At 36.6% G+C, this 25444-nt stretch overlaps 1 protein-coding gene across 1 annotated transcript in view; it reads right to left on the bottom strand.

The window, feature by feature from the left end:
* Nucleotides 1–483: 483 nt before the first annotated feature.
* The window catches only part of PCLO (piccolo presynaptic cytomatrix protein), a 356197-nt gene continuing 331236 nt past the window's right edge, over nucleotides 484–25444 (bottom strand). The window contains exons 24-26 of the mRNA XM_069850050.1: nucleotides 7623–7757; nucleotides 6867–7012; nucleotides 484–3968 (exon numbers count right to left, since the gene is read on the bottom strand). Of these exons, the coding sequence (XP_069706151.1) occupies nucleotides 3828–3968; nucleotides 6867–7012; nucleotides 7623–7757 (422 nt within the window). The 3' untranslated portion in view covers nucleotides 484–3827. The remainder of the gene's footprint in view (nucleotides 3969–6866; nucleotides 7013–7622; nucleotides 7758–25444) is intronic.

The raw sequence follows: 25444 nt of genomic DNA, 5'->3' as shown, positions 1-25444 counted from the left end.
ATATCTCCATGAAACTAAATCCTACTTAAATAATCTCTTTTAAGCACATACTAGCTTACAATATAATAGATGTTTTCCTTCTCTTCATCATCATCCACAAAGTAAAAATTAATATCAGCTGGTTACCAGCTACCGTTTCCCACAGCCTATCCATGCGAACACCCAGCATCCAGAAAAATAACTGAAATATTTCCTAGATCTTTATTTAAATCCAGTTTAAGCCAACAGATTGACTGTTATTGACTTCAGCTGGTTCAAATAGGGGTTTTGTTTCTTCCACACAGGATCTATGTAATGTAAAAACATGGATAATAATGAAGAAGCAGCACTCATTGTCCCTGGATACTATCACTTTAAAGTGTAATGATAAACAACCAGCTCAACATTCATCATAGAAACTCTCATGTCTAGTTTTAAACTGGAAAAAAGAAAAGTGGCTGTTTGCTGCTTATTGTATGTATAATAATAATAATAATGTGATAACATTAGAAATCCCTGTCATTTGTAAACACACACACTGTGCTTTTGCTCATTTTTCAGCTTGTTTCCACTATGCAAGGCCTTGAACAAAGGAGCAGCTTCGATCTCTGTTGACTTAGAAGATTTATGACTAAAAAGTTAAAATGCCTCTGCTATTGCCTCCCTGCAATATGCATCTTCAAAGCAATTTTAGAAATATGTGAACTCATTAATAATCAATCACTCGGAAATGATAAAATTTGTTGCCACATCTAAGCACTTTTGTCCAGATAAAGGAAACAAAATCTAATGAGAAAAAAGTGAAAAAAATATACTGAGATATATATACAAAAAAGTAAAAAAATACTAATAGTCCTTGTTCAATTATTTTTTAAAAAACGTTGTCACAAGAGAGTTTTTCTCTACTTCATTCACAAAACAGAAAAAAAAAAGAAAAAATGCATTCAGACATGAATCTGTGTTGCATAGAGTGATTCCAGTACAACCTAGAAATTTGGTCAAAAAAGGGAACTTGGCACACTTTGGAAGCATCCTCTGACCTCTGAATAATGCTGCCTTAGAAAAGAGAGAGCACATGGACCCAGGTCTGTCACTATCCCAGCCTTGGTGACACCGAAGGAGCCCTGTCCCTGCTGCAGCTGGCCAAGGCAGTGCCGCATTCCTGACAAACTCTACTCTGTGTTTCATGATGGGAGTCCAGAACTGCCATTTCGACATGCAGAAACATTTCATGTGTTGTTCAGAGAATCAAAGATGCTTGAATTAATCCGGTTGCCATCAGCTGATGTATTCCACAAAGGTAGCTGTTCCATACAGCCACAGCTAGACCACCCAACACAACTATTTCATAAAAACATTGGCCACATTTGTATGTGTGTGAGAGCTAAGCATGCCTGTCCGCTTTGTCAATTAAAAGTGATGATTACAAGCTTCCCAGTAAGGCAGCCAGGTAGTGCTTGCTCCTGCTAGAAATCTCCATGGCAACTACCAGCGTGACTTGCTGTCTTTATTATAAATCTTAGCAAGAACAAAATTACCAGAAATTTGCACTAAATTGCACACCTCATGGCTTGTACTTTACACAGTAAATGAAAGCGGACTTTTTTTTCAGTCTTTTTTTTTTTTTTTTTTCCAAAAAAGAATGCACTACAGCCATCAGGAATGCAAAATAACCCACCAAAAGAGCAACACATATGTCAAATATATCCACATAGGGTTTTTTTTGGTTTGATTGGGGATTTTTTCTTTGAATTATTTATCTTATAAAAACATACACAACATCAAAACATATAGGGTGTTTACAATAACTCCAGAGGACTGTTTTTAAAATATGTGAGAGGTAGGGTATACATATACTGGTGAAAGCATAAAATTCAACATTAAAGCACACATCCTATTTCCACTGTCAGTGATGTTGTTTTATTAATATAGCTAATAAGATTTTGGTAAGATTGCTCTGCTTGCAAGTTAAGCAGGCTACCAGTAGGTTATTAACAACAGGAGTTTCCTTGGTGTGTGTAGCATTAATATCTTCTGTGTATTTCTTCTCATATTCCTTTAACATACTATCATTTTGAGTTGACAAAGAGAAATTGAAACTGTACTTGGGAAGTGTCACCAGATTAAATGATGTAGCTTTTTCACAGTGAGCCCAGCTTCTGAATAAACTGAGCCTTATTTTCCCTTTTTTTCAACTCATATTTTATTTTCCAGAATATTTTAAGTTGGTCTTGCACAACTTGTGGAAGTGTACTACATATTTGAAGACATACATTAAATAATTTGTGAAAAGTCTCTACTGGGCAAGGAAAATAAATTCCTGAAGTGCAGAAGTTTGATCATTTTCTTTTTAGATATGCAAAGGTTATGAGGTAATAGTTCAAGAGAAACTACTTTTTAATGAAGCTGTGAAAGATTAAATGACTTCTGAGTAACAAGGGAGTTGGAACATTATCGATTCTCATTTTTTAAAGAAACTGCTAGTTTTAGGAATGGGAGAAGAAGCTCTCCCTTGTTCTTCAAGAACGGTATGAGGGAAAACACAACAACTGGCCTAAACCCTGCTAGGCAGTAGTTTCTTCCTGAAGTGAGCAGCTAACTGCTTGGTTTCAAGACCGTGAAAATGGGTCTTTAAGCATGGAAGTGCTGACACAGTCTTAAATGTTGCAAGTTACCTTCCTGTTTATTCCTTTCCTGACTGTTGCCATGCTGTTGAGTGGATTATACTCAGACATTCATCTGAGGTAGCAAGAGGATATTCTTAAATCTCTCTAATGCAACAGCATTCAGGCAGTTACTGCCCTGTTATCCCTTCCCCTTTGATTTTAAGTGTGTCACTGGTGCTGATACAGATCCCTGCACTGTGCAGGTAGGTGTTAGCACGGTGAGTTTACTGCTCCAAAGTGCCCACAATGTCACCTAGAATTCATTGTCTCTGTATAGCTTCAGAAAAAGACTGGTTGCTGAAAAACAGAAGGATTAGTTGAAATTGTGTTAGACCCAATGCTTAAATCTCTTCAATTCCAGACTGTTTTAAAACTGCTAATTCAAAGGGTGAAGTACAGAGTCACTGACATTAAAATAGCACTTTTTCTTCCTGATGTATGGCAGTTTACATCCTATCCTTTCTTTTTTAAACCACATCCCAAATTATGGACCATTAAAATAATTATATCCATTACATTCTAGGACAGTGGTTTATACTCTTTAACACACAGAAACAAATGAAACAATCAGATCTGATTCTCCACAGTATAGTTTCTGAAGGAAAAAAAGAAGGAAAAAAGTAATGTAAAATAACATTATCACTCTTGCAAATGCCTTGAAGTTTGTATCAAGTGGCATAATCTCATTACAGCAAATTATCAGAGATCCTAAGGTGAAGAGGAACACTTCTGGTAAGTGAGATTTGGGAAGTCAGTCACCCTAGGTGCTTTTGCATAAAATGATCTCCTTCTGGTTGCACAGAAAACCAGACAGCTCTTTCCATCACTCTATCTCCAGCTGCAGCCGACCTCTGCATTAACGCCTGCCTTCCAGCATTCATTATTTCCTTCACAGTTATTCTCTTCACAAAAAGTCCAACAACATGGAGCCCTCGTATCAGTCTTCATTTCAAACAGCCTCACTTTAACTTCTGGGCCCAGGTTTTCTTTTACTTTGCTGTCTTTTGCAGCAAAATACATGTACTAGCCCTCATTTAAGTGTGCTATGTAGCCCAGAGACTGCTCTTTTCTACTTTATATTCTGAAAGACTAGCTAAACACAATGATATCAAACTATAGTCTTGGAGTGATGCTGTTTATAGCAGACTCTGCAAGTTTTGTGCCCTAAGCAGACAACTCTGCTCAGTGTGTTTGTGTGGAGCTGACCAACAGTTTGTGCCAGTTTACTATTCTTTTCCTTAGATCCACTTTGTCAAGCCAGATATAAGCTTCCCCAATCAGTGTCTTTTTCATAAACTTCCCTCCATTGGAGACAAGCAGAATCTGGGGGAAAAAAAATACCAATAGCAGTAATAATAATAATAAATTATCAATATGCATATCAACATACTACATTTGCTAGCAAACATGAAATATTCACAAATGTTGAGCTCTGATTCAGTACCCACACAAGAGAAAAGCAACACTGATCATAACCCTTTATATAGTTACCTTCCTAATAGAAAGCAAGCCCTGTGAAAATTGAATTTTCCCCCTCTTCTATATTATTATTGTGGGATGTAGCAACTGTAAGATGGCAATCTTGAGCTTTAGTAAGCAATTTGTTCACCTGCTGGTTACCAAAGACAAATACAAGGTCAAATTTTAAGTTACTGGTTAAAGCTTTTTGCAGGCAAAGTACAGCCCTTTTTAAGAGTTCAGAGAGTGCTGCACATATGGGCTGTAACTCAGAGGAGACAAGTGTGTGAGAAAGTCCAGAGTTCTGGTTTCTGACCTCAGCAAGTGGTAGTCTATCCTAAAATGTGGAGTTGATCTGAAATCTTGCTCCTGCTATGGCTGAGACCCACAGTACTGTGTCTGGTCTTATGGTTCTTGCTTCCTAAGCCATGAAGAGCAGGAAGGGCGAGGACAAGGAATATCCCCAGCAATTATGTGAGCTGTGCAGGCTGGGTGTTCGAGACTTGCACTGACTTATCATAGAGACACAAGCTTTACAGCTAAGCAGGCTCATGCCATGCAAGTAACAGCCTTTTCTGAAGAACTCAATTCATTCTGTGGATCTAGAGGTTCATCCTATGTGCTTCTGCGAGTAACTTATTCGATAATACATACACTTTAGTGGGTGAGTTACAATTACAATCAGATAAATTCCAGCATTTATCAGTTATTGATTAACTGCATGAACAAGTTCAGAGTTTTTCTTTTTCTTTTTAACTACTCCCTGTGTTTTTCAAAAATAAAAAGAACTCATGAAAAATTTAGTTCCATGATAGAATTAACAGCATGTTCATATTCACAGTCACTGAGCAGACCTCCGGCAATGAGCAAGAGAGGCAACTGGGAACAGTAGGAGTCTGTCACCCTCTGTGTGAACCAGCAGGAGTGAAAATAGGGTATTTTGATGCTTGATTTCACAGATCTAGGCTAACAGAGGAATGGAAAGACTCAAGGATTTTGTGCTCTACTGAGATGCTGGAAGATACTATACAGCAATAGACATGTAACAGAACTGCAGAAGAACTAGAGCTTCCAGTAATCAAGAATTTCAACATTTTTGAAAAATTTCCATTCTGATTTGGAAAACAAAGTAAAAAAAGCAGCCTTGACAGGAATTGAAAAAAATAATTTGTTTTTTAAAAAGGGAAGAATTTTGTAATAATTTTGATATCAATTGTCTGGTAATGTGTGTACCCAGACAACTTAGACACCTACATGCCTATTGGTCAAAAGGTTTGAGGAAGGAAGACCAAATGACCCTTAGGCACTAAACCCTTGGGGAACACCATTTTATTTTGCTCATTAGAAAGCTCATCTTCGGGGAGAATAGGCAGCCTGCCTCTACTGTCGGTGTCTTCTAGGTCACTTGGTTCAGTGTTTTTTGAAGAAATGGACAGCTGAGAAACTGGCAAGCCAAACCAGAACATCTGTGAAAAATATTCCTCTGGATTTTTCTGATTGCCCTCACATGGGACACTATGTATTTCTAGTTGCAACAAACCAGCCAGCCAGGAGCTAGCTAGGGAAGAAGGCAGAGGAGCCAGGAACTTGGTGCTTCCCAGAAGGGTTGCAGGTGGGTTGCCAAGGAACAGGGAAATCAGAGAAGCAAGCAAGCACGCTGCCAGAGGCTGAAACAAGCGTCTGTCTGAAACCTGTCAGAATGTTTTCTGCAGAATATTTTCATTCTGACGCGTCACTGGTTTTGGGACAGAACAAAACTCTAACAGAAATTTCCCATTCATTTTGTCCTTGATTCTTAATACTCTTAATATTGTTGACCAGATGATTCTACCTCACATTTTGCCTTTCTCCCCCTCTCCCTCTCCCTCTCCCTCTCCCTCTCCCTCTCCCTCTCCCTCTCCCTCTCCCTCTCCCTCTCCCTCTCCCTCTCCCTCTCTATTTTTTCCTTTATATCCATTTGACCCATTTCTATGGCCAATATTCATATTCTCATGTCTCTTTATGATGTATTTTCTATGATTACCATGTTTGAGATGTCTTATTTCCCCCCTTGATCTCTGAATTCCATGCTTGTTCTTTACATTCTGGTTTTTTTTCCTTCCCTTTTACCTCAAATCTTTTTTGTCAATGTCCATCTCTTTGACCACACTCTAATTTAGCTTTCAAATTGACCAGCTTCATTTTCAGTATGAACTCAAACTCTTTTACATCCCATCTCTTTTACAAATACACACAGAGTATATTTGACTTGGCACAAGCAGTGATTCTGCAATGCCTGAGATTATGACTATTTTGTCATAAGAAGAATAGAGAGGAGAGATATGATAACAACCTTTCAGAGTGCAACATTTTTACAAAAATAAAGAGAATCATCTGTCCTCTGTGCTTTGTGAGGATTCTTAAGGATGAATGAACTTAATCTAAAAATATGGCTTATTTAAGTTAGACATTGCACTAAACTTTCTAAATATCTAGCAAAATATTTCTGGAAGGCATATGTAACTTCCTTATTTTCCTTTTAGAGCAGATCAAGCCTAAATCATTCAGCTCTGGTCTATACGTATCTTTTCTCGGTGTGGGGTGATGGATTAAATAATGTTTAAAAATGTCTTCCAACCTGATATTTCCATTATTATGTAGTTGTATTATTTCCTTTGCAATTTTCTCTTTTCAGTAAACAATTGTGGTAGAAGATTGATCTCAAATGCCCATAGCACAGTATAGACAACATCCAAATTAGGCTTTAATAAAATGCAGAATTACCTGAAGAGAATGCCCAGCTGGACTCAAGCTAAATCTAAATGTTTCATTGAACGAAGGCTCTCGGTCATGCCTGCATACCCTGGTTTTCTTCTTAATTACTCTCTTTTGTGTAGAGATATTGACAACGTATAGCTTCACATACAAGTCTGTGGAAGAACAGTTCAACAAGTTAAACATAGGAGCTTTTAAATAATTGAAGTTCCTAATGATTTTAAGAGAGGGGAAATGTGAAGAAAGAGATTGGTATTTTACAGAGCCATATTCTGTGCTCATTCGTGTGATTTAGAAATGGAACCGTTCCACTAAACAAGAGGAAATTACTTTGTACTTACAATGATGTCGTTAAACAAATACCTTGATGTCTTTACGTATTTATGCAAATATTGTTACTAACATGAAATTTTAATTTTGTAAAAGCTTTTTCATCAAAATACAAATTTTTACTAGATATTATTCTTCTTGAATAATTCAGGAAGTTATCATTTTTATTAAAGTTAAAAGGATTAATTCTTAACAATCATAAGTAACTTAAAAAGACGATTGACTTCTGAAAGTTAATTTGTTTCTACACAATATTTTTATTTACATTAAAGTTACTCATGGGAGAAAAAAAGCACTTTAAAAAGAATCCTACAGAATATGTCATTCTGATTAAGAAACAATTTTCTTTCCCATTTTAGTGATGATCTTAAATGACTTCTGATAGAACCTACTTAATGTTTTGAAAGCATCATGAAGCTGGTTTCTGTGTCATACCTGGTAGATGATCTGGAGATTTAAATTTGTATGTGATATTTCTGCACTGAAGGATTTCTACTATCAGCTGTTCTCCATCTGTCTTCATTTCCTTCTTTAATGCAATCTTGATCTCACCCATAACCTGTGTTTTACCTGGAAAAACAGAAAAAGCAAACTTAATTAGTGTAAAAGGAAACAATGTATCTTTCTAAATTGGAAAAAAGTCTTTTTCTGGGATTTTTTTGTCTCTTTTTTTTTCATGACAGCTTATGATTTTCAGTTAGGGCTATAAGGATAATGTATTGCTTGAATGAACAAACTGTAGATAGATGCAGTACACATGTGCAACTAAATTCTATGCTTCAGAATGTATTTGCTTCAGAGGATCTTGGTTCCCAAGAATACAAATTTCACTAGGAGTCATTACAAGTCATATAATTCACTACAATTCACTTTTCAGAAACTTCTACTACAACATTGTGAAGTTATCTCATCAAGAAAATGAAATAATAAAAAAAAGGAGAACATTCAATAGATTGTTAAAATTAAGATTCTGAAAGACAATTAAGGCTTTGGTGAGGTTAGCGTTTCATTTCACCTGCTTATGTATACGGAGCAATATCATTCACACAATTTGAAGGGAAGTGGTCACTATGAACTTTAAAAGAAAGGGTGATGTCCCTTTTTATGTGAACACAAATACAGACTCATTATTCTTACACTGCATGAACTTCTATTTAAATCAGTCCAGAGTTGGAAAGAAGCATGGGATGAAATGTAGGCAAAACTTTCCCTTGCATGTCCTCCCACCAGACTTTACTGAAGCCAAGCAGCAGAACGCAGCTTCATCTTCTACATGAGTGTGGTGGTGTAAGAAGAAACCATGCTCTCAGCCCAATGTTGTCTATAATAGCCACATGTCATAACAGGGGTTGTGTTTCTGTATCTATTGTGATGCTAGTATAAAACAGTATTTCACCTTCCTGTTGTCTTTAGACATTAGTTAAAACAAAACAAAATAAAACAAAAGACCCCAAAACAACCAAACCATTAATCCTCTTGGATTCTTTGTTGCCTAGGTTCTGATGCCAGCAGGCTGGAACTTTAACACATTATGAGGGAATCTTAGAACCTGATGCCAATATGTTGTAAGGAGCAAAACAATTCTGCAGAAATAAAAAATTATAATACATCTGGAGAAATTCCTGTCTTAAAGAGTAGAAAGTTACCAACTAACCTTTACTAAGTTGTATCTCAAATGTATAATCAAATTGGAAATATCCACACTATAAAAAGCAACTGTTGTGTCATGGATGTTTATGAGGAATAATATATTCTGTTGTTATTCATACTTAAAATATTTTTGAGAATCATGAAAAAAAATTAATAACAAATAATCACAGCTACAGACTGGCTGCTTATCCCTCCTCACAAACTGAAGCTGGAATCAGACTTTGGTCAGTCAAGGACAAATTTGCAAAATCACTTGAGTCAGAATTTCACCCATTTGTAAGGTGTGAGAGGATCTGTTAGGAAGCAAGTGATGTTTTCACTATATTTAATCATCTGAAACCCCTTTCCATAGGTTTGAGCATGTAATAGTATCATCTCTCTTTCTGCTATATGTTTGTGCAAAAAGAATGAAGCCGTTATCTTATGATGGCAGCAGAGAAGATCATCTGTAGTTGGGGCCAAAGAAGGAAAGGCCAACAATGTACCTGTTGTTATTTATTTATCTGTTCTGTCATATGCCAACCAGCTTTAACCTGTGGTAATAATGACCTTTTTCTGGGAAGTGTTGAGTGCCCAGTGGGTGTAGCTTGGCTAAACTGTGAATGACTGCAAATGGATATAAGAAAAAATTATGATGCCTCCTCTGTTCTCTGGATAAACTACCAAAATCACTGATGAAGACATGACACAGCTGAAAGATGTTGCATAAGTCTGGCTTTTTGATTAACATTGGTACTTGCACTGACTCCAATGGTTGACCATGATAAAAGCCCAGCATGGACAGTTTTAGCACAAATCTAGCATAAGTTAGAGGTAATCTTTAATTAACCGAAGTCTTTTCTGGAAAAAAATTCTTAGCTTATTTACTTTATTCCCTTTCTGTCCTTTAAGGTTTATCTGTAACAATTGTTACGACCTTCTCTTTCTTGATTTCTTTTTCATTACATGCATTTAGTTCAACATAAAATGAGATAAAATAATTTGGATGCCATTTGTGACACTGAGATCTAGAAAAAGGGACAAATGGCTCTGATAAATTAGTATGTTTGAAAATTCCATCTGGAAATCCTCAGATATTCTTTATGACAAAAATTCCTGCTTTACAATGTAAGGTCATGGGGAAAACAATGATCTCCAGCTGTGAGCACATGAAGCACACTATCTTTCTTGTGCTTCCATACTAATTTTCATTTATCCCACAGCATGCAGTGAAAAAGCTTTAACATCAGCCTTATGAAACATTGCACTAAAATAAATCACCCCTTCAAAACCTAGCAGAATTTTGAATATTCAGAAGTGATTCCTATTCCTTCCATTAACTGTTTTTTTTTTCTCTCTTTCTCGTATATGTTCGCTACATCTTTCCTTTGACAGGCGTTAAGAACAGCTCAAATATATACTGGTTTGTAGAGTTGATTCTTTAAATGGAAATACATTTAGAAAAAGAGCTATGCTAAGCAAGAGAAGTGTTAATAATGAGCTGTCTATGAGCTGTTGAGAGAATTCACATTGAACTGAGCTGAACAGGAATGTTCTTTGACTGACAGGACAGAAATAAATTCTCTCCGGGTGTCATGGGATTGGGTGACCCCAGGATTTTCATTGGCAGGAATAGCTCAAGCACAGTGCCCAGTAACAAATTTTTGCATTCTTCTGTAGGTTTAGAAAACATTAATCACGTGATGTATAAATGGAACTGATTGTTAGTAATTCGGTTGTCATTGAAGACAAATAAATTCTACAACACAACTCTGAAAAAAGTAAATGCAGCAAAAGAAATGTTGCATATCTTTCTAGGAAAGTATTAACATGGCTTTCTCTTAAACTTGGAAATTTAAATACGAGATGACTAAACACTGCTATCTGATGAACATCTATTAGATTAATTTGCTGAATTTCCAGGTGGCCAGAAAAAAATACATGAACAGACATTTCATTCCATAGTTGTGTATAAGTTAGTATGGGCTCCTTCTGTTCCAGAAGTGACTAAGGATGTTAGAACAGTGGAATTAGAAATAAAATGGGGGAAGGTGGAATACGTTGAAAATAATTTTCCCGCATTATAATTTTCAAATAAATTCTGTTTCCAAAATTAGCAGAAAATGTTCTTCTGAAGCTTCAACAGCCATGCATTTTATGGTTAAGGACTTAAAATCACAGGAAGATCCTTCTGAGCGGTTTCCAGGGGGCCTGGCCTCCTGAGTGTGGCAATGTTAATTTTGGATTATGGTCGTGGGTTTGCTTTTGGTTTTTTTTTTTTAATTCCTTACAGTGCAGATCATCCTTTTACTGCTCAAAGAACTCAAATGCTAGAAAAAACATGCAGGACAGACCAAACAAAGCCTCCAACCAAATGAAAACAAAACAACAACCACAACAACAACAACAAAACAACAAAAAACCACCTTTACTTTCCTACACTTTGTGGCTACCATCTATAGGACTATGACGCCTTATCCATCACCTGTGCAGAAGAGGAAGGAACACAGAACCATTGTTTGTCTTAGCAGGATTTCTCTTCATATTCTTCCTTTTTTTTTCTGTTTTTAGATATATGGCTGCACTTTAAGAATAATGCACACTATTTCAGGATTTATTTCTACAGTTTCTGATTATGACTACTCCTGTTATTTGCACTTTTCTGAAAGCATCCATTCCAGAGTGCAATCTTAGTTTTCAAATTGTGGATGCAGAACATCAGCTTGCTCTACTGCTGCAGACAACCACATCCACATTGCTTTGCCCTGTATCTTCTGATTCCCATCTTCTTGCCTTGTGGCAAGAACATAAAAGTGGGGTTTTTTTTGTCATGTTTTAGTGCAAAAAGCCTAATAAAATTAGACTTGTCCTATTGTAGCATGATGATGGTGGTATGTAGACAGTATGATGTTTGAGCTTCTGGTGGAATATGGACAGCTGTGTTAGCGCTGACAGTTGGCACAGATCATGGAAAAAAAAAAGCCACGTCCTCTACTCTTCTAGGAGATGAGCAGACTGTCCCAGAACTGAGGATTTGACTCAGAAAGAGCAAGTCGGATTGTGCTAAAAGAATTCCCAGAAGAAAAGTAAGAACATTTGGTATGGAAATGAAAGAATCCAGATCAGGGAGTCAAACAAGGAAAGAAATTATGTGACAGTGCAAATGCCAGTTATGAGACTACATGATGCAATTCTGTAAACATTCTCTTGAGGAAGTTTTGGGACTAAGCAGTCTCCACAGATTTTTGAATTAGTGGTTTCAGGTATCTGGTACTTATCTTTTGCATGAGCATTTGCTATGAGAAAACTGAAGGGACTGAAATCTGTCTCCTAACATTGTTTAAAAGCTTTTCTGAATATAACATGAAGTATTGCTCCTTTGAATCTGTTACATTTGTGATTCTGAAAGAGTTAGTAATACATCTCAAAATTTCCATAACCTTTCAGTCTAAAATGAAGAGATGAGTAATGATAAACACAGTGTAATCATAAGCATATGATGAGAAATAAAGACTTCTTTTGTTAGAACTAGTTTAATTTCTTTAGGTATTTATCTGTTTTGACACCCTGAGAGATTAAATTAAGGAACCTCTGAGAGCTCTGCACATTGTTCATTGACAGAATACAAGAATTTCTTTGACGTATTTTACCACTGTTTGTCTCATAGGTATCTAGTGACCTGGACTTGGTGCAGCTATAGTTGTCTCAAACATTGTGCAATAAGACAGAACCCACGTTTTTGAGTTCCCTCTCATCATGTCTCATGTTTTAAAGCTGTAAATTTTACTTTTTTTGAATAAAGTTCTCAAGAACCCACCAATATTTTGTAAAAACATTTATCATATGATTCTATGTTTCCGTAACTGAGCCACTCAAATGGTCTTTATGTATAATAGCTGTATTGCTTAAATTAACAAAATCTTGGATTTAGCTATTTTTGGATATGTTTGTAATAGTCAGGGTTGACTACATAGTAACATGACATAAAATCCCAGGAATCCAGGATAGGTTCTTGAGAAAAAGAGGACCTAAAAACATTGGTTCTGTCCCCAGATCCCCAAACCTTAGGAGCTTTTTTCATGTCAGATCTCATCTCTGTGCCTAACTTCAGAGGTGGAGATAGCAGCCAAAGTCTTCCAATCTTCTTTTAACCACACCGGTTACTTGTAGTACCAGCTGTTTGTTTAATAATGCCTTTCATCCTCTTGCTGGGATATGACCTAGTGTCAAAGCTGTTGTAAAGTAGTGATGGATAATCTTTACAAACAATGCCACCAAATGTTTACAGGTTCTGACCTTTTCTGTCCTTTTGGCATTTTTTTTCATTATCTTCTTTTTGTCTTACATCTTTTTTCCACATATTTCTTTGTGAAGACTGCCACAGTTCTCTCTGTAGGCTGGTTTTATCTTTGTGTTCCCTACTTTAAGAAAAACCATATCTTTCATACAATCTTAACTACTATCTCCTCCTGTCTCACAGTACTTTAAATGTTACTGAGTTTACTGGCACAGGATTGTCTCAGTAAATATGCTCCCCAGCTCCACAGATGAGGTTGAATACATGCAAGTTCTGATATTTGTTGCTTCTCTTGCAACTGTATGATACCCAGTTTGCTCTGCATGGTGCTATCAAGAGGTCATGGGACAAACTAAAGCTCAGAGTAAGGCTGTCTCTTTTTTCCCCTTCTCTGAAGTGAAATTACTGCTGCTGCTTTTCCCTCGTATGTGCTCAAAGTCTTCTCTTATCTGCCTACGTGAAGGCTAAATAATGTTATACATGAAGGGCTCAGGTGTTGCTAGAATTTCTTCCCTCCCTTACCTGGAGTAGGTAGGGATGTTGTGTGCAGGCAGTCATGCTTCTTTGGGATGGCAAACACTATTGGTTCAACCCCTGGCAAATGGGTTCCCTCTGGGAAGAAGAGATGCTGTGATGGGAGCAGGTATGAACAGAGGCAACTGCTCTCTCTTTTCTCTTCCCTCTCCTTACCCTGAAGGTGTGAACTGCTCTGAGCAGACTGTATATTATGAGATGAGCAAAGATTAAAGTCTTTAATTAATATCTCCCTAACTCCTCTGATGTGATGTACATGCAATCATGCAATGAGGAAAAGTAGCAAAATTAAGGAACTTTGCTCACAGCAAACACAATTTACAAATTTTGTGGCAAGGGAGAGAGGCTGGCTTTAAAGCTCAGGCATACGAAGAAGCTAACAGTTTCATATTATGATTCTTAGAGTCAGAAAGCTCTCTATCCACAAAATTTTGATTACACAAGTGCGGAAATATAGCCTTCATGGCCAGAATTCCTACTAAGATTAAGCAAAGAGCATTTGAAAGAATATAGTTTTCAACCTTTATTTTCAAGTAAAGAAAACTGTTATGCAAAATGCATTTCAAAAACAGAAAAAAGCTTTTTGCCTGTTGAAATTTTTGAGGTGTGGAATATTTCCTAGAAAAAATATAAACTGTATTCCATTTATTGGTCACTGTGTGTATGCACCTTTTTCAGATGTTTGAATCATTCCCTTTATAAGAAAAAAAGACAAAAAATGATGCTGATGGTGCACTGAGGCCATATGGAAAAACTCTTGGCCAAAAGTAAAGTAAAGTGATTTGAAGGAAAATGACACTGATGCTTCACACATGCTCAAATATGAAAAATAAAAATCATAGACTTGTACCAATCCAGTTTCAACTGGCATTATTTCTGTTAAATGACATTCTAAAGTGTTGTAAGAAAAGGTTAGAGAGGCACAAAGAAGAGGTTAATGTGGCAATAAGATTAATGGAGATTAATGGAGACTACAGAGATTGTTTTTAATGATGAAGACCAACACAGAACACCCGTATTTGACTGGTAGTAGATAAAGGGAGAAAGCAAATGCTGTGAGAGAAGTCAAGAAGAGTTAAAGAAACAAATCGTAGTACATCCTACTAGATATCTCTTATTTTAATTTGTTTACATTTATAAATATTTCATTGGAAAGGAAAGATATTTATTCTATCAACATCCTCTCCGTAATTCATTCAAATACCAGAATTCCCCAAAGTTTAATTTTTGTTTAGGATGACAAACTAATGACGGGGTTAATCATAAGGAAATTTAGGTGTCTAACTCAAATTCCCTAGACTCTTTAGTCAACAAGGATAGTGCCTCCTTAAACTATTATCTTAGGACCAATAAATGCCTTCTGGCGCTGCCTGCCTTTTTTTTTTTTCAGTGACAGCTGAGAGGCGAGGTGATATCTTTGATGTAAAAATCTAATTTTTAAATAGTGAAATTGGGCTAGAAATATTCAAATGTAAATCTACAGCTGTATCATTTTCATAACTTCAACGAGAAAAAGCTAGAGTGACAGTTGTATTTATTCTTGCTTTTTTAATTGAACTTCAAAGATGGGTGCAGCCTGGATCTACAAGGGGATATTATGCAACAGCATGTCTCAGAAGGCAAAACTCTCTTTAACCACCTTTTCTCTCTGTCATCCCGACAATAAATGATAGCCTGAGCCTAAATATACATTCATAGTCTTTTTTTCACAATTTTAGCATCTTACGTATGGAGATATATCAGATGCTACAGAATCATCTGGATAAAAGATGGCTTGCCACACCACATCTGAAATTTTGATGATATAAGGCAGTCTTTGTCCTGGCTTTCAGATGAACAGAAGTTCATAAGGGGGAAGCAAGAAAAGTATATAATGCCATACGTACAGAGTAACCTGAACCTTGGTTATTTTTAGCCTATTCTATTGCAGCTTTACCAAGGAGAAAATGTGTTGCTAAAGGGAGAAGAAATTTGCAAACTGCTATTAAAAGCCTGTATTTGAAATAACCACAGTTCAGTAAAGTATTTTGCAACATACTACAATAATCTTTGTGTAGTATATCATAAATATTCTGTTAAAGTAGGACAAGTGAGTCTGCAAACTCTTTTTCCATGTCACTATGAGAACCCATAATGAGTTTTACCTATATAAAACCAGGGAGGATTTTGCTAGATTTTGCTAAGGTTCTTAAATAAGATGACAGTTTTTAAGCTACTTTCCCTCACCCATGACAAATACATTTTTTATCTATGTTTTACTTTTGATATGCAAGTTTCTGAGAGTTTAACAATATAGCCTGAAATTACAAAAGCTCTTCTGAGACTGCCTTCAGTTTCTATGCCAAAATAATGAAAATGTTTACATCTTCTATCTCTGAAGGTGTTAATAGCACAACAGATTTATTTATTTTTTTTGTTCGCGTGATGTCATGAAGTTATACAATCTGGTTTGAACTATCAGAACCCCGAGGAAATGGATTAAAGTTCATTTGTCTTATATTACAATATGATGAAGCGATAATGGAAATAATATGAGCACTTTAAAGGAGTGAAATAGCTCCCATGGATGGTCGCAAGAGATAGTAGAAAATTTGCCTGTAGATATAATAAAGACGATTCAATAATTATAAAACAGAAATATTAGATAGTGCAGTATCAGAAGGGGAAGAACTAGATTGCCAGGTAGGTTTTGTGTACTATTTACTTTCATGAATCCAAATAGAAAATAATGCTTTGAACAGAATATTTTGTACTTGGGATGTAAACAAATCTAAATTCAAATACACGTAGTGTTTCAAAAATATTGTAAGAACAACATATTTCCTAAGAACAACAGCTAAAAATTAAATCAATGAAATCAAAGTACTTGAAGGTTCCATTTCTGAAAAGAAATTGTTCTCTTAGGAAACCTGCTGACAACTAGGGGAAGAGAGTGACATGAGAACAAAGGATATTTATATATTTTCTGCCAAATTTGTAGGTCAGACATAAGCAAAATCGGTCATATTGTGTTTAAACGTAAACCAAATAATGTGTTGCATTACAGGAGCACCTAGGAACTTCCTCATTTGCTTTGGCAGATAGCTGATGAGGTGGTAATTTTTCATTCCTTTTAGTGATACGGACATATGGTCTGCTAAAATTAAAAAATCAAGCCTCAATGATAGATATACAAAATTAGAGGCAGGTCTCTAAAGAATTTAAATCATTAGAAAAATACATAGACAAACAGTTGAACGATAAAGCACTGACTTCGGGGGTAGATGTTACCTACATATCTAATATAGTCTTAGTTCTACAAGGAATGCTAGAAGTTTTAAAAATGTAACCAAACTAATAAAAATATTGATATTTTTCTGACGTAGCAGTGCAAATAATAAAATATTTTGGTACTCTCCCTTTGTCATAATGCCACCCTACCACACAGAAGTATACACAGTAGATAGGAATTGGTGTAAGAACCACATATTACGTATTTTCATTCCAGTTAGTTTGGAGAGTGGCTTATTGCACATTTACTGCACAGACAATGAGTACTGAGTCTGCACTGTCAGTTCAGTGGAACAAGCTGTTTCATTTCACAGCTTTCCAAGTCATTTATAGCCCATAAAAAATTACTTAACACATGGTGGCATATGTAGCTCTATAGAGCTTTCTTTGAGAAGGAGGTGGAAGATGGCATTTGTATACACAAATATATCGATACACATACTCAAGCTAACACAATATGTTAGCACTCTTTTGTGTTATAAACCTAGTAGGCACACTGTCGTGGTAACTGAAAATGAAAATTTTGGTAAGAACCTGCGTATTCATTCCTCGCATCATGATTTCCAGATTCTCCCTCAGATTTATACTGCAGCTCTGAGACTCTTCAGTGAAATATGCTTAACGTCTTGCTCATACCTCCCTGGAACTACATACTGGTGAGCACAGTCGTGTGTGCAGCACAGCTTGGGTACCAGAGCAGATGCTTCTGTACTGACTGTTCATGTGGAAAACAGGTAATGCTATTATATTAATAGATTTTCTTTTGCGTACCTAAACTACCTGGTACAGTGGCAGCAGCCCATTGTCAAGATGCTATTTCTCTATCATTAAATAGGAATGATTACCGAAATAATTGTTGCTAGGAAGACTAATAAGTATGAGAAATTGCCTATTCCGTATGATAGTGAGAGCCGTGATAATTATAAGGCTCTTTGTTTCTAATATAGTAAAGAAAGACTAATCTGTCTTCCATGACCACCAGAGTGTTTTGTGGCTGGCTGTAGAGAACCTAGGAAATTTTAGCACAGAAATTAATACTTGTAATTATTACTAGGATGCAACTACCTGCATAATCTGTCCAACAGTGCAAGGAGGGATTATCCTTTCCATTAATAAGGATAGATGTGCAATAAATTCAGTCAAAACTAGAAAAATCTGTTAATCTAAATTTTGCTCAGGAGGGAAAGACAAAAAAGTTATGCAGATTATTCCACAATATTATGTAGAATTCAGAGTTATACAATCCCTGGAGGACCGATGCCTGGAAGTATTGCTTACAGTAACCTGGAGATGGTTTGTAAAGTTGTTACCAGTTTGGAGAAATATCAGTTTACCTTTCAGCTTCAGCCCACAGTCTTCTCTTAAATGCGTTTTTTTTAAGAGATTACAAATTTCTGTTGGAATCTTTATGGTCTAAGGTACCTGCTTTTCATTAAAATACATATTTTAAATTTTCCCTCTCGTTCAGAATTCATCAGTGACACTATTCTTCATTTCATGCAATGTTGATTCCCTCAAACTGCTGTAACAGACATAGTCTAAAGTTGGTATTTCATTGCACTGTTGAACTGATGTGTGTGGTTAAAGTCTACAGAGATACATTTGAATAAAGAATACCATATGAAAACTTGGAACAGAAGAAAAAAAACAGGAACAGTACTGCACTTACATAAATGCACTCATAGAGCTTTGTGGTGAAGACTGAAATGGTGGAGAGAAAAAGAGACAGGGAAAATGTGCTCCTATTTACAGCGTTCATGAAGTGGGAAGAAACCTGTTAAATAAGTGGAATTACATATCACTTAAAAACCAACAGTGAAGCTCAAAATGATAAGTCCCTGTTCCAAGTGGACTGAATTACTCTATAGAAGAAGCATCTTCTGTGGGTGTTAAAATGCCAAAATTATTTCTGAGTTTCTTAAATTTCATGGGGAGTTGGGGAGGTGGTGGAAGGCCTCTGACAAAGAAAGGGAGAGCTGAAAATGATGGATTTTAGCAAGAGAGAAGGGCCTAATATTGAGTAATGAGAGAGTGTGATAGGTTGATATCAGAGATGTAAAGGGGAAAATGTTTTATAGTGCAGGACTGAAAATTTTCCGGTATGATGACCTTAAACATTTATTCAGGACCTTTAAGAGTGAGAAAAATAGTCAGAGACTGATCCCTGGAAATCTTACATCTGGGATGCTGAGACCTCTGACTGGTGCTATGCCGGACAGAGGTGCTCAATCCCCTGCTCTGGCAGCTGAGAGTCTGTCCCAGGTAAGGGGTCTTGAGGCTATGATCAGTTAGCCTTCATCTAGATTTGGCAGCACTTCCACCTGCAACTGGGAAACTTTTCTGATTAAATTTTTCTCAAAACTATATGCTCTAAAAAAGGTGAATCAGAACATACACATATTTCCATTTAAATATATGACTAGCTGTCTGGCTTAGAAACCCCCCCTAAATTTTCTGAACTCACTGAAGCCCATATTATCTATTTATAGACATAAAGATCTCAAGCCTTCTGTAATTCGTTAACCTTTTTCTGCTTTTGGGCAGTATGTATGCAGTAGGACTTGTATAATTAACCAAACCTTTTCAATAATGAATACTAAAGAGTATCTTAAAGCAAGCTAATGCTCTGACAGCTCCTGTAGATTTATTTTCTGACAGCTGTCTTTAAAGAGAAATGAGGATTTTTTAACGTCTCCTGTCACAGTACAGTGAGACTGCTTTGAGAGTTAATGCCTCACAGACGTTATGCTCTGAGGCCAACACTCATTATTTTATCAAGAAGCCCTGAGATTTAGTACTGCTCCTTTGAAGACAGCTGCTGTAGTCTTGCTTGTAATTTATCTTTAAAAATTAAAGCTGTGCATGTGGGAATTGAAATTAAGGTTTTGCAAGTATTCATCAACTGAAAATGCAATGTAGTCTATTTGCATAATATGTTTTAAAATTTGTCTAGTGGATTTTGAAATGTAAAATACCTGGAACCCTGAAAAGTATTATTACTGTTGTATACTAATTGTAATTTTGTAATAAAGTATAGCAAACATTGTATTTGTGATCATAATTCATGAATACGATTCCACTACCTGCAGGAATTATACAGACTGTCCTTACAAGTTTCAATCAATTTTGAATAGAAAGTAAAAAGGTTTCTTTTCAACTAAAAAAAAAAAATACAAAGTTGGGGAGAACAGAACGTACAGTTTCCTGGATAAGGAACATAGGAAGTATCCTATACTGTAGGAGAGAAGACTGAATAAAAATCTGAAGTACAATTCAGGTTTACATGAGCTGAAGTAAAATATCTTGCTCCAAACCACAAAAAGAATCACCACAGAAAGAGTCTTGGATGATGTAAAGAAAATTTTAACTCTACAGCACTGTCTTTTTAGGAGCCCTGAAGAGACCTGATGTGTCTACTAAATATCCGCTAGAAATTGGCTTAAACATATGAAACTGCACTGTCCCTTGGGGTAGAGTTCATTAAAGACTTACTGAGCTTTGCCCAGGCCATGGCTAATTGCCATGCCTGCTGATACACTCAGCAGCATTAGGCAACACCTTGTGAATAACAGTAGAGTACCATGAGCATCAGCTAGTAATGGTATTTGTGAGCCATCTGATGCACAACAAATTGTTTTGCATGAAGGAGAACAGTCTATGTGCAATTTCTTATAAAATACAAATGTCTCAATTTTTCTGAACTAACTAGGTCAGAAAAAACATTAACAGCTGTAGAAAATCTTAGAAATATGTTTGACTGCTTAATGAGTATGCTGAATATTAGATGATTGAAGACAGAGAAAAATTCATAAGATCTGGACTAGTTAGTAGTTCTCATTAGCATTTGACATTATTTAGTGAACAGCTGTTCACTGAGTTCCTAACAAAAGTAATTAATCACAGAGAACATAAGCATAAAAATAAAACTAGAAATATTACTTAAATATGCAAATATTGGGGTATAACTTTAGATTATCTCAGTAACAGGAACAATCAAAGTTCCTAAAAATCATTTTGGATTATGATCTGCCTCTGGAAGGAAATTATTTTTCCCTGAAAGTCTGTGAGGCTTCTTTTCCAGTACTAATGAGTATCATTTGATCTGAATTCATCTTTGTCAAATTCAAAGTACAGTATCTGGATTCTTTATGAAAAATTATGTTTCATATGATTCCCTAGGAGCACTATCACGTTGTCCATATGATTTGGAAAATACTACACGTTCATACTCAGACTCTACTGCTCCACCCGTTTGAATGGGCTTATTGACTGTGTTGGTAGCTCTACTTATTTCTGTAAAGTGATTTTCATTGTGAAATATAGGGCTCCAAGGATAAAGAAACTGAAAACTATATTCTGCCTTTGAAGTTATTTCAGCACAATTGTACCCTCTTGCTACAACATGTATCAAAACTGTCCTATTCCATGTGATTTCACAAGCAAAACTTTGGGGATCCAGCGCTAAACTGTATGTCTGTGAGTGCTTTCTATTCATCTTCCTCTCAGTGCTGATTCATAAGGTCTCTGTATTGGTAGCTTTTCCAAAGAGGCAGAGGCTTTATTTACCAATCTTACTACTTTCAGATGTGTAATTTAAGGATATATATACAACATAACTCAGGTCAACACTGTTTTTAACTTCTTTAATAATTTTCACTCCTCCTTCCTGATACAGTTTGCCACAGGAAAAAATGCAGCCATTTAAATCCATGGCTCGGAACTAAGGACATCATACCAATGCAGCAGACTGCAAACTTGATCCTGAAATAGCTTGTAAGACATCTAATTAACCTGTGCAAGGAACTCAACTTCAAATTTTGAAATAAAATTTATACAAAATAATTCACTTGAATAATGGGTACATTCCTCTATATTAAATAGAGGAGGTGCCCATAATGCTGTCAGTTAATAGTCATGATTTCATTGAATCGTAGAATCATAGAATAGTTTAGGTTGGAAGGGACCTTAAAAGATCATCTAGTTCCAACCGCTCTGCTGCAGACAGGGACACCTCCCACTAGATCAGTCTGCCCAAGGCCCTATCCAACCTGGCCTTGAACACCTCATACTATCACTACAAGCCTTTATGAATAGTCCCTCTCCAGCTTTCTTGTAGCCCATTCAGGTAATGGAAGTTCACTATAAGATCTCCTCCAAGCCTTGTCTCCTCCAGGCTGAACAAGCCCAACTCTCTCAGCCTATCCTCATATGGGAGATGCTCCAGCCCTCTGATCATCTTTGTAGCCCTGCTCTGGACCTGTTCCAACAGCCCTGTATCCTTCTTATATTGAGGATTCCTGAACTGGACACAGTATTCCAGATGAGGTCTCAATACTCCAGATGAGGTCTCATTTCCATCAAAATGATCAAAATTTCTGTCTCAGGCTCTTTGTGATACGCACTCTCAACTGCTTACACAAAATGTTTCTTGTAAATTTTTTGTTGGCTTCCCTTAGTAATAGTAGTACCAGTGGCAGTTAGAAAAAAAAAACGATAGTATCACTACTTTCAGTTAACAGAGAACTGAGGCTTAAAGAGCATGAAAAGCTGTCTAACCCAGCAGCAAAAATCATTATGTAATCCTGTTTACTTTTTTAGTTCTGAGTCATGTGAAAGAGAATACACTATTTGTTGTGCACCTTTGTTTGTGAGTAGTCTACGTTGTATGTTTACATTCATTATTTGCACAAAATTATAAGTAATTATCAGCAGGTCTTCTTATCAGGAGGGTCAGGCAACTGCAGCTACAGACAGTAATTGCAACTAAATGTATGTTGGTAATCTTCATTTCTTTTCTGACCTATCTCAGAGAAGCACAAAGAGAGAACATAATAGGGAGCTTTCAAACTCTTAAGCTGAATTTCTTTCCTCTCTCCATGTGACAAATAAACTGCAGCAAAGGAGTACTTTTTTATTGTGAATGCTTCAAGACACATAAGTCTGCTACCCTGCTAAGCAGTGTACTTTCTGATTTTGAAAGCTGTTTGTTATGCTTTGAAAACAGGCACTGGCAATGGCAGAATTAACTCCTCTATTGTCAAAGACAAAACTGGTGCCAGTGGGAACTACAAACACTGTTTCTGAGTGTTCCTCAGTGCTTTACCCACAAAACCATCATCCTACTGGTCAGACAAAGAAAAGGCAATGGAAAACTGGTTATTTTGTTATTTTTTTAAAATAACCTCTTATTTACAAAGCCTGTGATGAGCTATGCCAAGTCTTGCTGGCATACGTAGGATAGGGAAAGAAAATAACACATTAACTGTATGCAGCTGCAGCAGCAAAACTTCAAGCAATAGAACATAATTACCTGGGAGGAATTTGGCCAACTCAGTGGTTATGACAATACTGTGGAGTGTTTAATAAACAATTGCATCATATTGCTGCTTTAAATCTTGGTTAGATGTCCGCTTAAAAAGAAAATAACACCATTCTTGGCACCAGTCTATCTGTAAAGAATGTCTTTACTGGTAACAAGTCACTGATTCTTACTCATCTTAGAATGGCATAAATGGGCATTGGTGCTGAAAGAGCTCTCCTCACACTCCTATCTATCTCTTCCCACACAGTTTCCCTGATGTTATCTCTTTTAGCCATAGATGATTGTACAGCTGCCTAGAGAATTAGTCGTCAGAAATGATCCTACTAACTGCTACCTCACTGCTGCCTTCCCCAGTGTATTGATTTTGGGTTAGTCACCCAGCTTGATTTCAGCATACACTCTATGCCACCATGAAGGATGAAATGAGCTGCAGGGAAGGAAAGAATGACATATTTCAGCAACAATGCTGGTTTATGATAACGCGTGGTTTATGAAGCAATTGTAGACTGATAATTCAGAGAGTAAAGGACTGTTGGAGGTCTCCAGACCAACTTCACACACACAACAGGGTTAACTATCAAATTAGATCAGGTTGCACAGAGCTTGTTTATTGAATTTTGAAAATCTCCCAGCTGAGACTCCACAGCCTCTCTGGGCACACCTACCCAGCGCTCAGCTACCCTCATGGTGACTTTTATTTTTTTTTTTTTAGTTCTCCTTATACTCATATTCAGTTGGAATTTCCCTTACATTTTTTTTTTTCTTTTTGCTGCAGAGCTCTGAAAAGGCTTTAGTTCCATTTTCTCGATACTATTCCATATGGTAGTTAGTTACACATAATATCGCTCACTTCCTCATTGTCACTTGCACTGGCCCTTAACCGTCTTACTGGCAGTCTGTTGGGAGTCTCCACAGTATCTCCAGGGGCCCCAAAACAGAGTTTGTTCTGGATATGGCCTCACAACTACACAGTGGAAGGGAATAATCCCTTCCTTTGACCTGCTCCTTGCACAATTAGTTTTGCCACTCAGTATGCAGCAACAATGATAACAAAGCTATTTTCCAAATTAATATTGTTTAAAACAAATAGTTAGTGTCATTGTACCAGTGAGTTTCTCATAGAAAATCCGATTTGCAGAGTGCTTTAAAGAAGTTCTGTTCTGTTGAGCAGAACTGAGTGGACACCACGTATTCAAGATGAAGGCATATAAAAATTTATTGCTTTGTAGGAAACAGACCTTGTCACCAATGCCAGCACTTTCTGTTTTTTTTAAACTGCTTTGGGCATCAACTGTATGTTTTTAGCTTCAGTCATTTTAAAGAAGTCTAAAGAATATTGAATCTGCTTTGTGGTTCCTGTATTATTCCCTGATTGTTTGAGAAAAATAGCAGCATAAAAATCTCTTTTCATAAACCATCTATTTTACTGTCAAAAATAAAAAAGCACTGCCTTAGCAAAAGAGCTTTTGTTGATGGCTGTAGTGCTATCAACAAGTTAGTACTTCTGCATGAAAGCATGTCCAGTTGTTTATTCAAGGGTTTTGCTGCAGGAGATGGAAATCAGTTCTGCAGCAGAAATGTAAGCCCAGTTTTTCATTGTTTAGTTTAGCTGCAGGGAGCTGGACAGATCAGATGCACAGATATTTCTGATTGGTCATGTACAGTTGGGTTTGCTCTTTATATAAACAGATGGCTGGTGGTGATTCCTAAAGGCTTCTAATACTGGGAATTCATGAACTAAATTGGACTTAGCTGAATATAATTTATATAAAGACAACTTGACTGTTCTCATAAGTGAGCGGGTTTCCTTCTGTATCTTTGGCCCAACTGTTACGCTGAAATCAAACCAGAAACATAAGAGCCTGGATAATTTTTTGTCAGCTGTGTACAAGAGGTGTGGTTGTGGCATGGGCTATGAGCACATGTATAACTGTTCACTGTGAGCTGTTCACAGTTCAAGGATATTTCAATTCCTCATTATCATTCTATAGAAAACGCAAAACAATGAAATATAGGTGTTTCCTCACTCTTGTTTTGACAGACATATGCCTAGCTTCCTTGTGGGCTGCTCACTCTCCAAGCTTTTAAGGTCTGAGCTTCAAAACACAGTCACGATATAGATTATAAGGGTTATTTTATACCTTCTGGCTCATTCCTACATCAGCTTTGTCCCTTCTTCCTAGTTTCATCTTTGTTCCTCTCATA

This window comes from Phaenicophaeus curvirostris, chromosome 1, assembly GCF_032191515.1.
Source record: "Phaenicophaeus curvirostris isolate KB17595 chromosome 1, BPBGC_Pcur_1.0, whole genome shotgun sequence".
NCBI lineage: Eukaryota > Metazoa > Chordata > Aves > Cuculiformes > Cuculidae > Phaenicophaeus > Phaenicophaeus curvirostris.
This window is presented reverse-complemented; position numbering and strand designations above follow the sequence as displayed.